The 19,205-nt window shown below is 61.0% G+C and overlaps 4 protein-coding genes across 6 annotated transcripts in view; 3 read left to right on the forward strand and 1 right to left on the reverse strand.

Moving 5' to 3' along the window:
• The first annotated feature begins 1,708 nt into the window (after positions 1-1,708).
• Positions 1,709-6,543, forward strand: LOC311425302 (butyrophilin subfamily 3 member A2-like). The gene is made up of 9 exons (XM_084501069.1): positions 1,709-1,992; positions 2,397-2,744; positions 3,375-3,656; positions 3,786-3,890; positions 4,843-4,863; positions 4,963-4,983; positions 5,099-5,119; positions 5,278-5,310; positions 5,487-6,543. Exons 1-9 carry the CDS (start codon positions 1,893-1,895, stop codon positions 6,113-6,115), a joined length of 1,560 nt encoding a protein of 519 aa, XP_084357195.1. The 5' UTR covers positions 1,709-1,892; the 3' UTR covers positions 6,116-6,543.
• Positions 6,544-7,854: 1,311 nt separating this feature from the next.
• Positions 7,855-10,146, forward strand: CENPA (centromere protein A). The gene is made up of 4 exons (XM_084501250.1): positions 7,855-7,963; positions 8,056-8,156; positions 9,437-9,514; positions 9,935-10,146. Exons 1-4 carry the CDS (start codon positions 7,864-7,866, stop codon positions 10,067-10,069), a joined length of 414 nt encoding a protein of 137 aa, XP_084357376.1. The 5' UTR covers positions 7,855-7,863; the 3' UTR covers positions 10,070-10,146.
• Positions 10,147-10,490: 344 nt separating this feature from the next.
• Positions 10,491-15,591, forward strand: CYP21A2 (cytochrome P450 family 21 subfamily A member 2). Its single transcript, XM_084501105.1, has 10 exons — positions 10,491-10,681; positions 11,149-11,238; positions 11,674-11,825; positions 12,654-12,749; positions 12,961-13,068; positions 13,671-13,757; positions 13,835-14,020; positions 14,505-14,674; positions 14,945-15,048; positions 15,254-15,591. The coding sequence occupies exons 1-10, from the start codon at positions 10,498-10,500 to the stop codon at positions 15,499-15,501; spliced, it is 1,425 nt and encodes a 474-aa protein (XP_084357231.1). The 5' UTR covers positions 10,491-10,497; the 3' UTR covers positions 15,502-15,591.
• TNXB (tenascin XB) overlaps positions 15,284-19,205 on the reverse strand; it is a 39,633-nt gene continuing 35,711 nt past the window's right edge. For all 3 annotated transcript variants that reach the window (XM_084500961.1, XM_084500962.1, XM_084500963.1), the window contains 6 exons: positions 18,805-18,937; positions 18,489-18,640; positions 17,402-17,498; positions 17,061-17,222; positions 16,181-16,344; positions 15,284-15,705 (listed from right to left, as the gene is read on the reverse strand). In XM_084500961.1, coding sequence (XP_084357087.1) covers positions 15,625-15,705; positions 16,181-16,344; positions 17,061-17,222; positions 17,402-17,498; positions 18,489-18,640; positions 18,805-18,937 — 789 coding nt within the window. In that variant the 3' untranslated portion in view covers positions 15,284-15,624. The remainder of the gene's footprint in view (positions 15,706-16,180; positions 16,345-17,060; positions 17,223-17,401; positions 17,499-18,488; positions 18,641-18,804; positions 18,938-19,205) is intronic.

The following is a 19,205-nucleotide window of genomic DNA, read 5'->3' on the forward strand; positions in this document are numbered from 1 at the left end:
CTCAATGCTATAGGCAAATGGGAGCAACTCAGTTCATGCTGGGAGCAACTATGACTGCACTGGGGACCACTGGGAGCAACTGGGATTTGCTGGTGGCAGCCAGGAGCATCTGGGACCATGTAGGGGTCACAGTTGGGATTAACTGGGAGTCAGTTGGGATTAACTGAATCCATGCTGGGGTCATAGAGTCATAGAATATCCTGAGTTGGAAGGGACCCACCATAATCATCAAATCCACCTCCTGGTTCTACATAAGACCACCCAAAAATCAGGCCCTACACCTTGAGCTGCAGCAGGCTCAGGGTTGTGGCCACGTCCCTGGGGAACCTGTTCCTGTTCCCGACCACTCTGTTGGTGACGAGCCTTTTCCGAACAGCCAGCCTGAGCCTCCCCCGCAGCACCTCCATGCTGTTCCCTTGGGCCCTGTCGCTGGCCCCACAAAGATGGTGAAGGGCCTAGCGGGGAAGATATATGATGAGGTCACTGGGCCTGTTCAGCCTGGAAAAGAGGAGGCTGAGGGGAGGCCTCATCGTGGTCTACAACTTCCTCACAAGGTTGAGTGAAGGGGCAGGGGCTGATACATTCTCTTTAGTGACCAGTGATAGGACCCAGGGGAATGGTGTCAAGCTGAGGCAGGGGAGATTCAGGCTAGACATCAGGAAAAGGTTCTTTGCCGAGAGGGTTGTTGCACACTGACAAGCTTGGGAAGAGAGGGAAGAGAGTGATTGTGAAGGAGCAGCAGAGACAAAGTGCTATAGACTGACTGCAAACCTCATTGTCCCATACCCCTGCACTGCTCAGGAGGAGGAGGTGGAAGAAGGTGGATGAGGGGAAGGTATTTCTGGTTTGTTTTCTTCTCACTTTTCCAGCTTGTTAGTAATGGGTAATAAATTTCTTTAATCTCTCTATGGTGAGTCTGTTTTGCCCATGATGATAATTATTGTGTGATCTCCTGGTCCTCATTTCAATCCTTGAGCCCTTTTCATCGCATTTTCTCCCCCTTTCCCTTTGAGGAGGGGGAGTGAGAGAGCAGTTGTTGGAGCTCAGCTGCCCACCTAAGTAAAACCATCACACATGATGACCTCAGCCAGTTCTCTTAGTACTCTGGGATGAATCCCATCATGCCCTATAGTCATGAATCCATTCATCTGGAGCAGCAAATCCCACACAAATTCGGGGTTTGTTGGGACTTTAGTATTCCTGCAGTCACTGTCCTCCAGCTCAGGGCACCTGGGATGCCACAGCCCATCATCAGTGTTGAAGGCAAAGAAAACATTAAATATCTCTGTCAAGTTGATGACCTTAGTTTGAGCACCACCATCAAGGAACAGACCAATGTTTTCTCTAATCCTACTTTAGCTGTTAACATAGCTTAAAAAAAAATAATAATCCATTTTATTGCCCCTCACAGTACTGTCCAGCTTCAACTCAAATTGAGCTTTGTCCATATGACTTTTCTCCCTACAAAGGCAAACGGTACCTCTGTAGTCCTTCAATAATGCCTGAAAATCTCTTCCAGCAGACAGAAACTTTCTTTATTCACCTAAGCCTCTAGACAGGTGGAGAAGAACGAGCTCAGAGAGTGGGTTTCTCTGGATAGGCCCCTCCTGGGGACAAGCCTCTCGTGCTGGCTGAAGGCCCTGGGCTGGGCACCCAGCTGTGATGGGATGGTGGTGCCAGCCCTGCAGAGCTCCCCAGACATTGCCCCAGGGGCACAGTTGCTCCAGGAGGGTTATTGCAGCCAGGAACTGGGCAAAGGTTGGGAAAGTTGGGCGCAGCTTTGTGCTTTCTGCAGCTCTGCTGGGTGTCGTAAGGGATCTCCCTCCTGGTGGGGCTCCCTGGGAGAAGAACCCCTGGGGGGCTGTCTGCCCCCCTGGGGACCTCTCTCTGAGATGGGGCTCCCCTGGGGCTGCAGCCACCCCAGCCTCACTGGCCATGCCAGGGGACTCATGACTTTCCTCATCACTCTGCTCCTCCTTCGCCTAGGCTCAGGTAGGATCCTGTGGGACTGCTGGGGGCTCTCCCCCCTGTCCATGCAGACATGCTGCTGCGGGACAGGGGAGCAGCTGTGGGAAAGGGGGGACTGGAGCCCACAGCTCGCCCGTGCTGGGTTTCACTTTCACTTTGGTTCTTTCATGCAATATGGCTGCTGTCTTTCCTGCCCTTTCTGTGTCCTTCACCTGCCCAAATGCTGCAGAGAGGGCTCCCACTCCCAGCACACCTCCTTCTCCTGCACGTCCTCCCTCTCCCTCTCCTGTTTCCCCAGTGGTTTCCAATGGGATATGGGGGACGCAGCACGCACCAACTCACGCACAGCTCACCCTTTGTCACTCACTGACCCCGAATTTACGATGGCAAAATCTCACTGCCTCTCTGTGCCCTTCTCCATTGCCCAGCCCAGCTCACAGTGGAGGGACCAGGACACCCTGTCACTGCCACCGTGGGGCAGGATGTTGTGCTGCCCTGCCACTTGTCCCCTCAACGCGATGCTCGCACCTTGGAGGTCAGGTGGATCCGGAATGATTTCTCTGAGACAGTGCACTACTACCACAATGGCGAGGACCTGTACGGGGAGCAGATGGAAGCATATGCCGGGAGGACAGAGTTGGCCAGAGATGGTCTCTCTGCTGGAAGCCTGGACTTGCAAATTACGGGGCTGAGACCCTCTGATGATGGCCTGTACGTCTGCACTGTGGAAGATGGTCATGCTTATAAGGAAGCCATTGTGGAGCTGGAGGTGTCAGGTTAGTGTCTGGGGTGATGCTTCCAGGGCAGACTTTACATGCCCTTTGAATGTTCCAGCTGTTTCACAGCATGGAGCATGCCAATGGATGTGGAGGTAATATTTGGGGAGAGAGCTCCCTGGATACTTTTGTCAGTTTTCACTGGTGTCTTTGAAGACAATAATCATAATATTGTGAGGGCACTGGGCACAGGCTGCTGAGCAGCACCTTCAGCTGTGTCAGCGATGGGACCAAACAGCACACAGGGAGAGTCGCAGAGTCCTCTGAGCAGCCGGACGTTTGCTTTACTTTTGCTTTCTGTGCTGGGGGAGACCTGATACATCGTCAAGAAGTCTCACGGTCTTCTTGAACTAGCACGGCTTGGTGCACAGACACTGCCTGGAGGTGCTGGATCTCGGCACCTGGGTGTTATGGACAACATGGGGTAACTGACGTTGTGCAGCCCTTCTGTCTGTTTCTAGCACCAGCCAGGGTGGATTGGGGTGACGGTGGGTGCATGGAGCACCTGGAACAAGAGCCACTGGTGCCGTAGGCTGTGCTAAGCTCTGTCTGTCTTGGGAGCAGATGGGCTCTTTGCCTTGAAATGAATCCCTCCCCAGGTCAAGCCACAGCCACGCGCTCTTCCCCCAGCCACAGGCGCTGACCCCCACCTCTCCCTGGGGGGCTACGAGGCCGGAGGCGTCCGGGTGCTGTGTCGATCGGCCGGCTGGTACCCGCTGCCGCAGCTGCTGTGGAGGGATGCTCGCGGGCAGCACCTGCCCTCGGTCTCCCAGACACATTCCCAGGACCAGGAGGGGCTCTTTGAAATAGAAGGTGCCGTCATCGTGACTGGGAATGAGGAGGGGCCCTTGTCCTGCGTGGTCAGGAGCAGCCGCCTCCAGCAGGAGCGGGAATCATCCCTGCACATCGCAGGTACAAATGGCACAGCCAGGAGGAGGTGTTCCTGGCCCCTGCACTTCTCCGGAGCTGGCAGAAGTCTGGGTCTTGCTTTTCTAATCCCAGCCATGTAAACGTTGCCCTTTTCCTGGTGCCTTTTCTCAGCTCCCTTCTTCCATAATGCCCAGCCCTGGATGGTGGCTCTGGCTCTGGTCCTCGTGCTTTTGGCTGTGTCCATTGGCCTCGGTGTTTATCTCTTTCGAAAGCAAGGTAAGCTGGCAGCGCAGGGACGGAGCGGAGGGAGGTGTTCTGCAGGGACCCCCCTGGGTCTGGAGCGGGGCTGAGCCCTGGCCCAGGGAGGTGCATAGGAGGAGGAAGGGAATGTTCTCCTGGGGATGCCAAAGGCCTTAGGATGGTCTTGGGTGGGAGGCCAGGGAGCATGGCTGCAGCGTGGGGCTGGTGGCAAGGCGCAGCCCCCCTGCACATGTTCCCACCCAGCAACCAAGCTGCTCTGCTCACCACCTCTTCCTCCGCCTTTGCTTTTCAGCGGCACAGAGCCAAGAGCTGGGTGAGTCCTTGCAGTCCCTGCCCCCAGCCCCTGGGGAAGTGGTGTCTGTGCGGGAGGGCCTGGTCTGGGTGGGCTCTGGGGGCTTGTGTGCTGGTGGCTCGGGGGTGCTGGAGGAGCAGCTGGAGCCTGGGGTGGGAGTGGGGAGTGCTGGGGCTGGGGCTGCCCTGGGCACGGGACAGGGCCGGGATGGCTGAAAGGAACGGGGATCAAGGTGGGGATGGGAAGCGAGCTGTGGGGCTGCCCTGCTCTGCTCTGACACTTCTGGGACAGGGACGTCCTCCCCTGTCCCCCTTCACTTTCCGTTGTGTTTTGGTGGCACAGTGCAGTGAGCTGCACAAGTGTCTGTCCTTAATGCTACAAGTCTTGCAAAAAGCTGGCCCTCGGTCCTTGTTAGTCTGGTCACTACAAGTCTGGGAGCAAGGTGCTCTGTGCCCATGCATGAGAGCAAAAAAATTTGTGGTCTAGCCATGGCAGCAGCAATGGGGTGAAAGTCTCTCCACTCTGACCATTCTTTCCTTTTGCTTTTCTATAGCAGTGAAAAAGGATGCAAAGCTGTTTAAGTCTCCTTCCCCAAAGAGAAGGCATTTGGTGTCTTCCCACAAGCATACTCCCCTCTGACCTTACATTGCTTTTGTTTTTCTTTTTCTTTTCCAGGGAAACAAGCTGCAGAGATAGGTGAGTGTCCATCCCTGAACTGGAAGAATTTGAAGTGTAGACAGTGGGTGAGAATTTTTTTCCCTCTGATCATACATTCCTTATGCTTTTCTTTTCCAGATGAAAAAGATGCAAGACTGGGTGAGTCTCTATTCCTCCCCCCAGCTGAAGGAATTGGGGGTCTTTGGTTTGTAGCAGTCATTGTTGATAAACTGACTCATCTCATCGATGCATTCCTTTACTATTTTGTTTGTAGATGAACAAGCTGCAGAGTTGGGTAAGTCTCCCGGTGCTGAAACCCAAGGGCAACACGAAGGCAATGTGCAGGGTTGGGTGGGCAGCTGGTACAGAGCAGCCCAGGGCTGGCCCCTCACCCTGCCCACACACACTGGGCACCAGCCATGGGCTGTGACCAGCTCTCCCCCCTCCTTACAGCATGGAGAAAGTTTCTTCTGCCTCACAATACAGGTAGGTGTGCATTGGGTTGCCCTCTGAGGTGCTCCTCCTGCCCTTGCTGGGGCATGTTCAGCAGCCAAGAGGTGCCCCATCTCCTCCCCGTGGGGCAGCTCCTGACCCTGAGCTGGGGAAAGCCTGCCCAGGGCTGAGCTCTGCCCCTGATGGCCTGGCTCCTTCTGTCCCTGCAGTGAAGGTGACCCTGGATCCACACACGGCTCATCCCCGGCTCGTCCTCTCTCAGGACAACAGCAGTGTGAGATGGGAAAGTAAATGGCAGCCGGTGCCCAGCGCCCCGGAGAGATTTGACACTAGATGCTGTGTTCTGGGCCGTGAGGAGTTCAGAGAGGGGAGGCACTGCTGGTTGGTGGAGGTGGAGGGAGAGCGGCTAAAGGATTCTTGGTGGGCTGTGGGGGTGGCCAGGGCATCTGTGAAGAGAAAGGGGTATTTCAAAAGGAGCCCTGAAGAAGGGATCTGGGCTGTGCAGTACTATGACAGGCAGCTCATGTCTCTCACATCTCCTCACACCCCCTTTTCCCTGTCCCCTGTCCCCACAAGGATCTGGGTCTGTCTGGACTGTACCCAGCAGCAGGTGTCTTTTATCAATGCTGACAATGGGGTCGAGATCTTCACTTTCACAGCAGCCTCCTTCAATGGCGAGAGCATCCGCCCCTGGTTCCATTTGTGGACATGGGGAATTCAGCTGTGCCTGAGGGACAGCACCCCTAAGACCCCGTCCCCAGCCCTGGGGGGCTCCCGCCCTTCTCCAGACACTCCTCAAACACCTCTCCTTGGTCCTGCAGGAGCAGCACAGGAATGAGGGGCAGTGGGGCCAGGGACTGCCCCACGTTCCTCCCTGCTGCTGGAGGAGGGCTGGGATGCTGCAAGCAGGGGCCAGGCCCCTTGCAGCCCCTGGGCTCTGCCCTGCACACGGCTCCTGTGCTGGGGCACAAGCCCTGCTGGCACCCACGGCTCTCACCCTGCCTCTGAGCCCCAGCGGGCAGCACAGGGGCTGCAGCAGCTCTCCACGCTCCTCTCCCCTCTGCTTGCAGACCCCAGGGCAAGGGATGTGGTCACTGTGTGCTGCCGGCCATTGCAGGCCACCTTTGCCTCCTAGTTCGGGGTTGATCCTTGCTCTGTGCCTGGTGCTGAGCATGAGCAGCCTGTGGGGGCTCTTTGTTCCCTCCTCTGGAGCACATCAAGGCCCAGCAGCAGCAGGACTGTGTCAAATAAAGTTTTGTACAGGAAGATGGAGTCTGGCAGTGGCATTTCTTGGGTGCTTTGTGTCCTGAGGCCTTGCTGCCTGGGAAGGCGTCTTGCAGCAGACCGTCTCCTCACACGCCTTGCCCTGCAGAGCCTTCGCTGTCCTCATAGCCCTCCCTTGGAGGCTCTCGCACAGTTTCACGCCCTTCGTCTGCTGCGGTGCCCACAGCTGCACGCAGTGCTCGAGGCGAGGCTGCAGCAGGCCGAGCAGAGCGGGATGAGAGAACTGGCCCTAAAACGGAGCCCTGGAGATCCCCACTAGTGTCTGGCTGCAAGCCTAATGTAACTTCATTTACTCTAATCCTTTGAGCCTGACACGTCTGCCGATTGTTCACCCACCATATTTTGCATTTAAATACCACAAAGGGGCAACTGGACCATGCTGGGGTGGGCTAGAATCACACTGGTAGCAACTGGGAACTTCTGAGACTATGCTGAGGGTAACTGAGAACACGCTAGGGTCAACTGGGATGACAGTTAAGTCATCTGGGATTGACTGGGAATGAAGTTGGAGGAACTGGGACCGTGCTGGGGTCAAGCTGGACATATCTGGGTCCATATTGTGGGTAGCTGGGATCATGGTGGGGCCAGTTGGGAGCAACTGGGACCTACTGGAGGCAACTGAGACCACCGTGGAGTGAATAGGGAGCAACTGGGACCACAGTGCGAACAATGGGGAACCACTAGGACCTGCTGGGGACAAGCTGGGAGCAACTGGGACCATATTGGGGGCCAACTGGGAGCGTTTGGGACCATGCTGGGGCCACCTGGAACCATTTTGCAGGCAGGTGGATCCTTGGTGGGGGCGTCTGGGATCTACAGGGATCACACTGGAGCCAACTTGGGCCGCCTGGGACCACATTGTATCCTACTGGGATCAAACTGGGAGGGTAATTGGTGCCAACTGGGACCATTTTGTGGCCAACTGGGAGCATTTGGGACCTTACTGGGGCATAGTGGGGGCATAGTGGGGATCATACTGGGGCCAACTGGGAGCAACTGGGATCCACTGGGAGTACGTGGGACCAGAACCGGGGCCTCCAGAGCTGTACCGGCCCCTTGACCCCCCAGCCAACGGAGCAGCGCCATTGCGGGGGGAGGATGCAAATTTATGCAAACGAGCCGCGGTCCTCCCAGCCACCATCGAGACGAGCCCTCGGGCGGACGCAGAGCGGCTCTGCCCCACCGGATGTGACGTCCCCGCTTCGCGGCGGGAGCTTTGAACGGGGAGGCGGCGGCGGCGGCGGTGGCGGCGGTGGCGGCGGGGGTCCCGAGCGTGACGTCATCACGCCCCCCCCCCCCGTTATGCCACGCCCCAAGGACCGCGCCCCCCGGCGCCGCGGCTCCCCCCCGGTCTCCCCCCGGCGCTCCCCGAGGCGGCCGCGGGCGCCTTCGCCCCCGCGCCGTGAGTGCGACCCCCGAGCGTCGCCCCCGGTGTCCCCCCCCCCCCCACGATGTCACCGGTGTGACCCCCCCGGTTGTCGTCTCCTCTCGCAGGGCGGCGGCGGTACCGGCCGGGCCAGCTGGCGCTGAGGGAGATCCGCAAGTATCAGAGCACCACCAACCTGCTGCTGCGCCGCCAGCCCTTCTGCCGTGTGGTGAGAGACCCCCCCCCAACCGGGACACCCCCCCCCCCCAACCGGGACAACCCCGGGACAACCCCCCCGGGATCCCCGAACCACTCCCAGGAAGCCCAAACCCCGCCCCGGGACCCCTGAGCCCCCACCGGGAACTCCCTGAGACCCCTGAGCCCCCCCCGGGACACCCCCCCGGGATCCCCGAACCACCCCCGAGAAGTCTCCCGGGACCCCCAAGCCCCCCTGACACCCCCAAATCTTCCTTGGGACCCCCCCCCAATACCCCTAACCCCCACCCGAGACCCCCGAACCCCCCCAGGACTCCCAAACCACCCCCGGGACATCCCCCCGGGACCCCCAAACTACCCCTGGGAACCCCCCCGGACCCTCAAAGCACCCCCGTGACCACTTTGGGACCCCCAACTCACCCCCACCACCCCCAAATTTTCCCTGGGACACACCCCCGGTACCCCTAACCCCCCCCGGGACACCCCCCCTCGGGACACCCCCTCGGGATCTCCAAAAGACCCCCGAGAAGTCTCCCGGGACCCCCAAGCCCCCCTGACACCCCCAAATCTTCCTCGGGACCCCCACCAAGACACCTGAACCACCCCTGGGGCCCCCCCAGGACCCTCCTGAGACCCCCTAAACCACCCCAGGGACCACCCTGACACCCCCAACCCCACCCCAGGACCCCCAAATCTTCCCCGGGACCCCCCCAGGGACCCCCAAACCCTCCCTCCCAGCCCCCCCCCATTGGGATCCCACCCCCAACACCCCCAAACTGGGACCTCGAGCCCCCCTCCAACCCCCCCCCACCCATGGACCCCCTCCCAGGTCCCCCCAAACCAGCCCCCCCCAACCCCTCAGCACCTCCACCCCTCCTCCAGACCCTCTGAGTCCCCCCTGTGCCCCCCCCCTGCGTCCTTGTCCCCCCCCCCTCCCTAAATGTCCTTGTCACATCCCCTGACCCCCCCCCAAGTGACGCAGTGGCCTTGTCTGAGACAGGATCCCCCCCACATGTCCTTGTGGCCCCCCCCCGCGTCCTTGTCACCCCCCCCCCCCATCCATGGCACCTCATTTATCACTATCCCATGTCCCCCCCCCCTAAAAAAAAATACCCCTGTCCCCATGTCCCTGTGTGGTGACACCCCCAGGGCGATATCCTCATCCCTGGGGTGTCCCGGGTCCCCCCTCCATGTCCTTGTGCCCCCCCCGCGGTGTCCCCACACCCCCCACGGTGTCCCCGTGCCCCCCCCCGTGTCCCCATGCCCCCCCCCCCGCTGTCCCCCTGTCCCCAGGTGCGGGAGATCTGCCTGCTCTTCACGCGGGGGGTGGACTACCAGTGGCAAGCCATGGCACTGCTGGCCCTACAAGAGGTGGGGGGGGCACCCTTCAACTTTGGGTGCTGGGGGGGGGCACCTCTTGGCCATTTTGGGGGTGTCTTTCACTTTGGGGGGGGGGACGTGGGGGTGCCTGATGGATTTGGGGGGGTCCTGCTGCTTTGGGGGGGTGTCAGGCACCCATGAGGGTTTGGGGGGGGGCTGTAACCCCCCTAAATTTGCTCCTTTCCCATACCTTTGTGTTTTTTTTGTTTTTTGTTTTTTTTGGGGGGGGGGGGTTGGTTTCTGGGGTGCATTGAACGTGGGGGGGGGATTTGTACCCCTTGGGTGCGCCCCTGAGGGGAGAGGGGGGACAATTCTTGCGGGTGGGGGTATATTGAAGGAGAAAGGGGGTACCCGGGGTGGGGTGGGGATATCGGGGGGGGCACCCCCTGATGCCCCCCCCCAAAAAAAAAGGCGGCGGAGGCTTTCTTGGTGCGCCTGCTGGAGGACGCCTACCTGTGCTCGCTGCACGCCCGCCGGGTCACCCTGTACCCCAAGGACCTGCAGCTGGCCCGGCGCCTGCGGGGGCTGGATGGGGGGGGGATCTGAGCGTGTGTCCCCCCCCCCGCACCCCATAGACCCCCCCCCTTTATTAAAATAAAGGAACGATCCCCTTTTTTTCATAAGCTGCCTCCCCCCTGTCTTAAATGGGTGGCTCAAGGGCACCTGGTGGGGGGGGGGGTGATGAGGGGGGGGCACCCAAGTGTGATTTGGGGGGGGGGGGGGGCACCCAAGTATGATTTGGGGGTGGGGGGGGGGGCATCCATGGCAGCACCCACCCCATGGGAAGGTTTTTTTTTTTGGGGGGGGAAGCAGCCCAAATTTTTTTTATTTTTTTGGGGGGAGGGAGATTCAACGGGGGGGGAGTGTGCAAAAATGATCTGCCCCCCCCTCACTCCACAAATACTAAGGGGGGGGGCGGAGCTTTTTGTGCCCCCCCCCCCCCCCAACCTCCCAGTCCCCAGCATCGAGGGGCGATGGCGGCCATGCTGCTGCTGCTCCTCCTGCTCCTGCTGCTGCTCCTGCTCCTTTTTGGGGGGGCGCGGGAGGGGTCCCCCCGGGGGGGGGCCCTGCACCTCCTGCACCCCCGGGGGGCACAGCACCTCCTCGCCCTCGCCCGCCGCCATGGGCCTGCCCTGCGCGTGCGCCTGGGGGGCCACGGTGAGTGGAAGGGGGGGCACCCCACTATCCCCCCCCCCCACCCAAAACCCTTCCCCCAACAACCCGCCTTGGGACCCTAAATCTGCCCCCCCCCCAGCCTCCACCTCCTGGGACCCCCAAATTTTGGCTGCACCCCCCCTACCTGCACCCAAGTGTTGGCCCAATAAGAATTGGGGTGGGAGGGGGGGTTGCAAGGGATCTTCCCTCCCCCCCCCAAAAAAAAATCTCCCTTTGCTCCCCTCAACCCTTTGATTTGCCCCCCCCCCATTTTGTTCCTGGGACCATCCCCCCCCCCTTCTATCCCCGCACCCATTCCCCCCCCTGATTTGGGGGTCCCTGAGCCCATTGAGAGGGCTGGGACCACCAAGCCCCCATATCCTGGGACTCTGCCCCCCCCCCCAAGGGGGTCACATCCCTCCAGACCCCCCCCCATTATTTTTCCCCCCCCCCCCCTCCTTACCCCCAAGATGTGCTGGTGCTGAGCTCGGTGGGGACCATCCGGGAGGCTCTCGCTCGCCGCTGGGGGGACTTCGCTGGGCGCCCCCCAAGTTACCTGGGTATGGGGGGGGGTCCACGTGGGCTGGGGGGGTGCACTGGGACCACCCCCTCCCCAAATTATGGGGGTGCAGGTGGGTTATGGGGAGCTTATGGGGCTGGGGGGGTTGTGTTGGGCACCCCAAAGTTCCCTGGGTATTGGGGGGGCCCTGTGGGGGGGGGCATCTTATGGTATTGGGGGCCCTGGGTATTGGGGGGGGCTTGTGGGGGGGGGCACCTTATGGTGTTGGGGGTGTCCTGTGGGGTGGGGGGGCTGTGGGTTCCTCACAAGGGTGTCTGGGGAGGGGTCTCTGTCAGTGCTGGGGGGGGTCCTATGGGTGTCTGGTGGGTGGGGGGGGGGTCCCTAGGGGTCCCCAGGGTTTTTTGAGGGGGGGGGGAAGGCAGGGGGGTCCTCATGGGTGCTGGGGGGTAGCGGTGGTGACGTAGGTGTGGTGCAGGGGGGCTGGTGTCGCGGGGGGGCCAGGACCTGGCGCTGGGGGACGTGTGCCCGGGGTGGCAGCAGCAGCGGGGGGCGACGCGGGGGGCGCTGGCCCGGGCCCAGGGGCGACTCGAGCCCCTCTTGGCGCAGCAGGCGAAGGCGCTTTGCCAGGTGAGTACCCCAAACCTGGGACCCCCCCCCAAAAAATAAAAAATAAATAAATAAAGCACCCCAAACCTGGGGACAACCCCCCCATCCCCTTCCAGAACCCCAAACCAACCCTGGGACCCCCAAATCGCACCAGGGTGCCCCCAAAAAATCAGCCCCAGCACCTCATAGCTGGTCAGGGGGTCCCTGTGGTATACCAGTAATCCCTTGGGGGCCTCCCGATAGCTTTTATGGGACCTTCATTATCCTTTTAGGGCAGCCCTATACCCCAATAGGGGGGTATTCCTTGTACCACCACCCCCAGGGAGCCCCATTGTCTCTTGGGACACCACTTTGTCATGTAGGTGTCCCTAATATCCTTTCTGGGATCCCCGAATCTCCCTGGGGCACCCCAATGCTCCATTTGTGCTCCCCAGTACCTCCCTGGTATGCCCCAGTACTCCCCTTTATCACCCAGACCCCTTTAATAGCCCCTACAGATGCCCCAATACCTGACTGTGGGACCCCAAATCCTCCCGTAATCCCTTCTTCTCTCTTGGTGTCCCCTATATCCACTAGCACACCCCATTACTTCCTGGGACACCCCCCTTACCCATTTGGGGCTCCCCAAAACCCTTTTGGTCCCCTTATATTACCCCAGTGCACCCCAATCCCCTTGTAGGATCCCCTCCCCTCTACCACCTTTGGGTATCCCAATACCCCCTAGGGCTAGCGGTATACCCCTGCTGACCCCAAAATCTCCTTGGGTCATCCCAACAACCCCCTGGGAAACCCCATGTCCCCCCAGACACTCCCCAGCCCCCCGTGGTGACCCCCTTTTCCCCCCCCCAGGACCTGCGTTCTTATGGGGGGGCGCCCGTCGACGTCTTCGAGGCGTTCGCCTTCCACACCTGCAGCACCATCTGCCTCCTCGTCTTTGGGGACCTGGTAGGGACCCGGGTGTCCCTTTTGGGGCATCCAGGTGGCCCTAAGGCATTTGGGGTGGGCACCTTTGGGTGGGGGCTCTCTGGGCCCAGGGGGCCACCCAGGTGTCTGGGTGCCACTCGAGGGGACCCAGGTGCCACCTGGGGGACTTGGGTGTCCTTGGGGGGGACCCAGGGGTCTACGGGGGTGACCCAAAGCATCTGGGCCCCCACAGATGCCCCCTGAGGCCGAGGTCCGGGCCTTCACCCGCTGCGTCATGGAGCTGCTGGAGGTGTGGGGCAGGGCCAGCGTCCGGGTGCTCGACCTGCTGCCACTGCTGCGGGTGAGCCTCACCGTGGGGCCAGGCCCTACAGGGCCCGTATGGCTCTGGGGACGGGGTTTATGGCATCTATGGGGGCCTGGGGGAGGCCTGCATGGGACTGAGGAAGGGTATGGGAGGGGATGTTGTAGGGTCTGTATGGGATTTGGGGCTGCTATAGGGTCCGGATGTGGGAGACTATATTGGGGAGGAACTATATTGCCCTGGAGGGGTTGTAGGGTATATATGAAGGTGTGGAGAGGCCTGTGTAGGGCTCTGAGGTGGTTATATGGCCTTGGGGAGGTTGTATAGGATCTGGGGAGGTGCTGGGGGTGTGGGAGGGTACAGGGTCTGTGTGGAGATGGGAGTTATATATGGGGTTGAGGGGGGGTCTTTATGGGGCTGGGGAGGGGGTTAAATGGTCTGTAAGACTTTGGGGGAGATGTTAAGGGGTCTACACAGGGTTGAGAGAGTCTGTAGGGACTGTGTGACCGGGGTGGGTCTATAGGGCCTATATGCAGCTGGAAGGGGTTATATAGCCACTGTGGCGCAAAGTGGGGGGCTCTATAGGGTCCTGGGGGCTCTTTGTGGCCCCTGGGGTGCCTACAGGCCCCATACGGTCCCAGGTGCTGCCCAACCCAGGGCTGCGGCGGCTGCTTAGCCTGGTGGAGTCCCGTGACGCCTTCGTGGAGGCCCAGATCCAGCGTCACAAGGTGGGATGGGGACACGGGACCGGGGCAGAAGGAACCCGGGGAGGGGACGCAGGGAGGTGACACGTGTCCCCCTGCAGGCCTGCGCCTCGCCCCCAGAGGACACAGTGCTGGGGGCGCTGCTGGGGGAGGACCCCAGTGTCCGGGGGGGGCCGCTGGGCCCCGATCGGCTGCACATGGCCCTGGTCGACCTCTTCATCGGTGGCACTGAGACGACAGCGGCCGCCCTGGCCTGGGCCGTGGCCTTCCTGCTGCATCGCCCTGAGGTGCCACCTCCATGTCACATCTGTGTCCGTGTCCCCATGCAGGTCCCGATGGGGGGGGGGGGATATTCTTGCATGCTCACGTCTGTGTCCAGTGTCCTGCAAATCCCATGTCTTCATCCCCGTGGCCATCACTGTCCCCTTGCACCACCCTGCAGTGCCACACGTGTCACGCTCACGTCCATATCCCCAGGCGGGTCTCGCATCCCCAGGGTGTTCCCACCCATGTCCTGGGCATCCCTCGTGTCCCCCACACCATAACCACCGCCCTGAGGTGCTGCACGCATGCCACATCCACGTCATGACCGTGTCCCTGGTTAGGTCCTGGGGAGGGTTCCACGTCCTGGGCGTCCCTGATGACCCCCTCCCATAGCCATCACCACCACCCCTGCACTGTCCCTGGGTGCCACATACATCATGTCCATGTTACACGCATGAGGGACAGCCATGCATGACATGGCGTGACATGTGTCATCCCCCCCCCCAGGTGCAGGAGCGGGTGCGTGCAGAGCTGCGTCAGGAGCTGGGCCCCACGGGCACCCCCCAGGTGGGGGACATGGGACGCCTGCCCCTGCTCCGCGCCACCATCACCGAGACCTTGCGCCTGCGGCCACCTGCACCCCTGGCCCTGCCCCACTGCACACGCCGCCACACCAGGTACAGCCAGTAGAAACCAGTATGGACCAGTATGGGTCTGTACAGACCAGTATTGACTGGTATAGACCAGTATGGGTTAGCAGAGCCCAAAAGGCATCATAAAACCCAGAAGCACCTGGTAGAGCCCAGTAGGCTGCAGTGTAGACCAGGAGAGCTCCAGTAGGGCTCAGTAAAGCCCGATGGTCCCAGTAGGTGGCAGTAGATACTACTGGGACTCTGCAGGCTCCAGTCTGTCCCAGTCCATCCCAGCAGCACCTTGTCCTGTTCTAGTGTTGGGGGTGTCCCTGTGCCAGCTGGCTCCATCGTCATCCCCAACCTCTTCGCTGCCCACCACGACCCTGAGACCTGGCATCGTCCTGACGAATTCCTGCCAGGTACGTGTGGACCCTGAAGTTCCCTGGACATTTGGGCCCATTTTGGACACCTGGGTCCCTGCTCCAGATGCTTGGGTCCCCCGAGCCCCCAGGTGCCCTCCCTGCTTGGCAGGGTATCTGATGCTGTTGGGATGATCACCAGCCTGGACATCTGTGTCCTTGGCCCTCATGGTGGGTTCCCTCCCCGCTCATTTTCCCTCTCCAGAGCGGTTCCTGGAGCCAGGGGCACCCTGGCGAGCGCTGGTACCTTTCGGCTGCGGGGCCCGATCCTGCCTGGGTGAGGCACTGGCACGAGCTGAGCTCTTTGTTTTCCTGGGCCACATCCTTCATCATTTCCGCCTGGAACCACCGGTGCCTGGTGCCCTGCCCAAGCTGGGGGTGACAGCTGGCACCGTCCTGCGCTGCCCCCCATTCTGCGTGCGCCTTGTGCCCTGCCAGCCCCCCACCCCCTGAGCCCCGATGCCTGGGGACACATGGAAGCCTGGGCTCGCTTGCTGGTTGCTCGCAGCTTTTATTGACCCCATAAAGGCTTCATCACCACTGCCCCTGGCAGCCCTGCCTCCTCTCTGGGTACTCTCAGTCATGCTGTGGCCGCAGCTTCATCTCCGTGAAGGGGATGGAGAACTCGAAACCTTTCCAGGGAAACCAGTTGATGCCCTGGGGAGAGTGAGATGGGGCCTTGTCAGGACTTGTCAGCATACTACAGGGGCCCTACAGACCCGTATAGGGCCTGTGGGCACCATACTGAAGCCCTGAAGAACCCACTCCCCTGCCCCAGGCCCTATCCCTCCTATAAAGCCCCATGCCCACATAAGGGAGATCTGGAGCTGGGGCAGGAGGGGTCCTGTATGGTGTCTTGCACTCTGTAGAAGGCCCGTAGGACCTCAGAGGGGTGCATGACCATATGGCCCTCATAGCCCCCCAAAGAGCTCCTGGCCCCCATCGTTCCCCATAGGGCACCAATCCCTATAGATGCGAAATCCCATATTTACCTTCTATGTCTCCTGTAGGTAGCCCCCCAAGGCCCCTATAGACCCCATCAAGTCCTCTTTTGCTGTTTCTGTAGTGCCCATAGCCCACTTTCATGGCCCCGATACCCCCTCCCCATCACCCCTACATCCCCCCAACGTGCCTGATGGTCGTAGGGGGTACCATAGCGCCCATTGAGGTTGGCGTAGTGGCAGTTGCGGTACCACCAGGCCCCTGTGTAGGCGACGGCGCAGGGCCGGGGGCGGCGCCGGGGGTCACGGTCCCGCGTTGAGAAGGGGCTGCCAGCGTGGTAGGACATTGCGTCCCCTGCAGGACTCACATTAGCACTCTGGAGATTCTAGCACCCCCAGAGAGCTTTCCAGAACACCCTCAACAGGTCAGAGAACCACAAGATGTTCCCTAAGACCCCCCCCACTCCCCTCCAGGATAAGTCACAGCCCCCCAGGGACCTCTACGTTCCATATCAGGGAGCACCATGGGCCAAAGACTCTCAAGACCTCTTAGGGACTCCCCAGGACCACCCCATGGGCTGGTGATCTGTACTAGGCCCCCAAAGCCCCCCCACCCATGAGTCATGGACTCCCAAAACCACTCCAAGGACTGCCTCTCATTGGCAAAGGACCTCCCCCTGCCAAGGCCTCCTCTAGGTACCCTCCTATGGGTCAAGAGGCCCTCAATAACCCCCAGACAATACTCTCCCAGGAATCCTCTATTCCTGGATTCCAGGAATCCCCCAAACTACCGTGCCCCCCACCCCCCATAAACCATCACTATTCCAGGACCCCACCCTCTCCCCCCCCAAGATTTCCCCTAAGGACACCCATGGGCTAAAGGACTCCTCCAAGACCTTCTGTAGGGAACCCCCATGGGCCAAGGCACCCCCAAGATTCCCACAGGGCTCCCCAGAACCCTCCCCATGGGCCAACAGCCCTCCCCTAGGGCCCTCCCAATGCCCCAGGGGACCCCCCAATACCCTCCCCCAAATACCCTTGGCCCCTTCACGGGCCAGGAACCCCCCGCACCGGCGGTGCCGCTGTAGGCGCCGAGGTGGAGGCGGTAGTGCTCCTCGGGGCCAGCAACGGCGAAGTCACGGTAGTGGGCAAAGGCGGCGTCCAGCGGCGTCCGTAGGTCCACCCGCAGCTCCGTGGGGCCAGCCGCCGTCAGCGCGTGCAGCGCCTCGTTCCCTGCACCCAGACACCTTGGGGTCTTCAGCCACTGCAGCCCACCCAGGGCCACCCAGACACCTGGGTCCCTCCCCTGGAGACCCACCTGGGGCCACCTGGGTGTCCCCCTGGGTCCCCTTGGGTGCCTTTGTCCCCCTGCCAGAACCCTGGGTCCCCCCCCCAGATGCAGTGGTCCTCACCAAGCCAGAACTCCTGGGAGACGTTGCCAAAGCCGTGGGCGTACTCTTCCCATCCCCTCCAGAAATCAGTGGCCCCATTCATGCGTCGCTGGAACACCTGGGAGTGGAGAGTCAAAGGAACCCCCCCTGCCCACCCCCACCTCCCATTACCTCCCCCTGAACCCCCAGCTCCTTCCATTGCCCTTCATGGTCTTCTCCAGTGCACCCTGAGACTATCTAGGCTCCCTTGGACCCTTGTTGCTCCCCAGGACTCCCCATTGCATCCCCAGATCTGCCACAGACCCATTATCCCTCCCCAGTTCTCCCCCTGCCCCCCATAGAAACATCAAGAAGACCACAATAACGCCCCTCAGTGACCCCCAACTGTCCCCCAAGAGCACCCCCAGGGACTCCCATTGACCTCAGTCCCCCCCACACACAGTCCACCCCACAGCCCCACCCATTGCCCTCTAAAGACCATCTAGAGGACACCCCCTCTGCCCCCAGGTACCCCTTCTGTTCTGACAGGTACCCTGTCAGGACACCCCTTGTCCCCCAAACCTCTCTACTGCCCCCCAGAGAACACCCACAGACCCCTAAATACCCTTCAGTGTACTTCTTGGACCTCCTGGGACCACAGATACCCCCACTACCCCTCACAGAACCCCCTCACTGCCCCCCATTGTCCCCCAGGCCCCTCAATGCCCCTCACTGAACCTCCCAGACCCCCCAATTCCCTATAGTGACCCCAGTTGCTCCATGGGCCCTTCCCATTACCCTCCAGGTTTGCCAGCCCCCCCCCCATTGCTTACTCCCTCCCCCCCTACTGCATCCCACAGAACCTCCCGAGATACCCCAAATGCCCACAATTGCACCCCCCAGGGCCATACCTATTGCCCCCAAACCCCTGCACAATATCCTCCATAGAACCCACCAGACACCCCCAATGCTCCCCCAGTGACCCCAGTTGACCCTCCCCCCGTTACCTCTCCAAATTTGTCAGGGAACCCACTGGCCTCATTACCTCCCTAGAGGTACCTCCTGCTATTGGTCCCCACAGAACATCCCCTGACACCCCCAATGCCCCCTACTGCCCCCCTGCCCGCACCAGCCAGCCACCGCCATCGGTCTCCATGTCGCAGAAGACACGCAGGGGCCGCTGTCGGTCCCCCCCGAGGAAGATGAGGGCCTCGCGTGAAGGCCTTGGTCCGTTGAGCTGCTCCTCGACGCAGTCCCGGGGGTACGGGTGGAGTAGGGGCGCTGGGGACAGGGTGCAAAATGTGGGGACCAGGTGAGGTACCTCCAGAACCCTCCACCCAGGGGGTCGAGGGACCCAAATATGTCCACCTGTAAGGCATCCAAGTACCTGGGGAACCCCCTGGCCCCAACACCCCACCCTTAAGGGACCCACGTGCCCAACTCACGGGTGTCGAAGGTGGCCTCGAGGGGCACGGGGGCCGGCTCCAGCCCCTGGCTCTGCAACTGCACCCAGTAGTGGCCCATGGGCTCCAGGCCCCACAGCTCCTTCGATGTTGCCTCAGGGGGCAGCTGCAGTGTCTGTTTGTGTGGGGAAGGGTTATTGGGGGACGCAGGGGGCTTCTAGGGTCCCTAGAGGCATTATAGGGGCTGCATGGGGGGTCTTTTAGGTATCCAGGGAGCATAGGGTGGGCCTCGAAGGTGTACTGGAGTGCTGGAAAGGAGTATTGGGGACCACAAGGAATACTGGAGTGAACAGAGGTACACTGGGGAGGTACCAGTAGGGTTCCCAGGGTGTTACTGGTGTGTGTCTGTGGTGCTCTTGGGTTCCCCAGGGTGGTAAAAGGGT

Source organism: Aythya ferina, assembly GCF_964211825.1.
Source record: "Aythya ferina genome assembly, chromosome: 30".
In the NCBI taxonomy this organism is placed as follows: Eukaryota; Metazoa; Chordata; class Aves; order Anseriformes; family Anatidae; genus Aythya; species Aythya ferina.

Coding starts and splice junctions, on each gene's coding strand:
- LOC311425302 (XM_084501069.1), top strand. CDS start 1,893: ATGGGGCTCCCCTGGGGCTGCAGCCACCCCAGCCTCACTGGCCATGCC. Junction 1,993..2,396: donor CCTCCTTCGCCTAGGCTCAG/GTAGGATCCTGT, acceptor TCCATTGCCCAG/CCCAGCTCACAGTGGAGGGA. Junction 3,657..3,785: donor ATCATCCCTGCACATCGCAG/GTACAAATGGCA, acceptor GCCTTTTCTCAG/CTCCCTTCTTCCATAATGCC.
- CENPA (XM_084501250.1), top strand. CDS start 7,864: ATGCCACGCCCCAAGGACCGCGCCCCCCGGCGCCGCGGCTCCCCCCCG. Junction 8,157..9,436: donor GCCAGCCCTTCTGCCGTGTG/GTGAGAGACCCC, acceptor CCCTGTCCCCAG/GTGCGGGAGATCTGCCTGCT. Junction 9,515..9,934: donor CACTGCTGGCCCTACAAGAG/GTGGGGGGGGCA, acceptor CCAAAAAAAAAG/GCGGCGGAGGCTTTCTTGGT.
- CYP21A2 (XM_084501105.1), top strand. CDS start 10,498: ATGGCGGCCATGCTGCTGCTGCTCCTCCTGCTCCTGCTGCTGCTCCTG. Junction 13,069..13,670: donor ACCTGCTGCCACTGCTGCGG/GTGAGCCTCACC, acceptor ATACGGTCCCAG/GTGCTGCCCAACCCAGGGCT. Junction 14,021..14,504: donor TCCTGCTGCATCGCCCTGAG/GTGCCACCTCCA, acceptor CCCCCCCCCCAG/GTGCAGGAGCGGGTGCGTGC.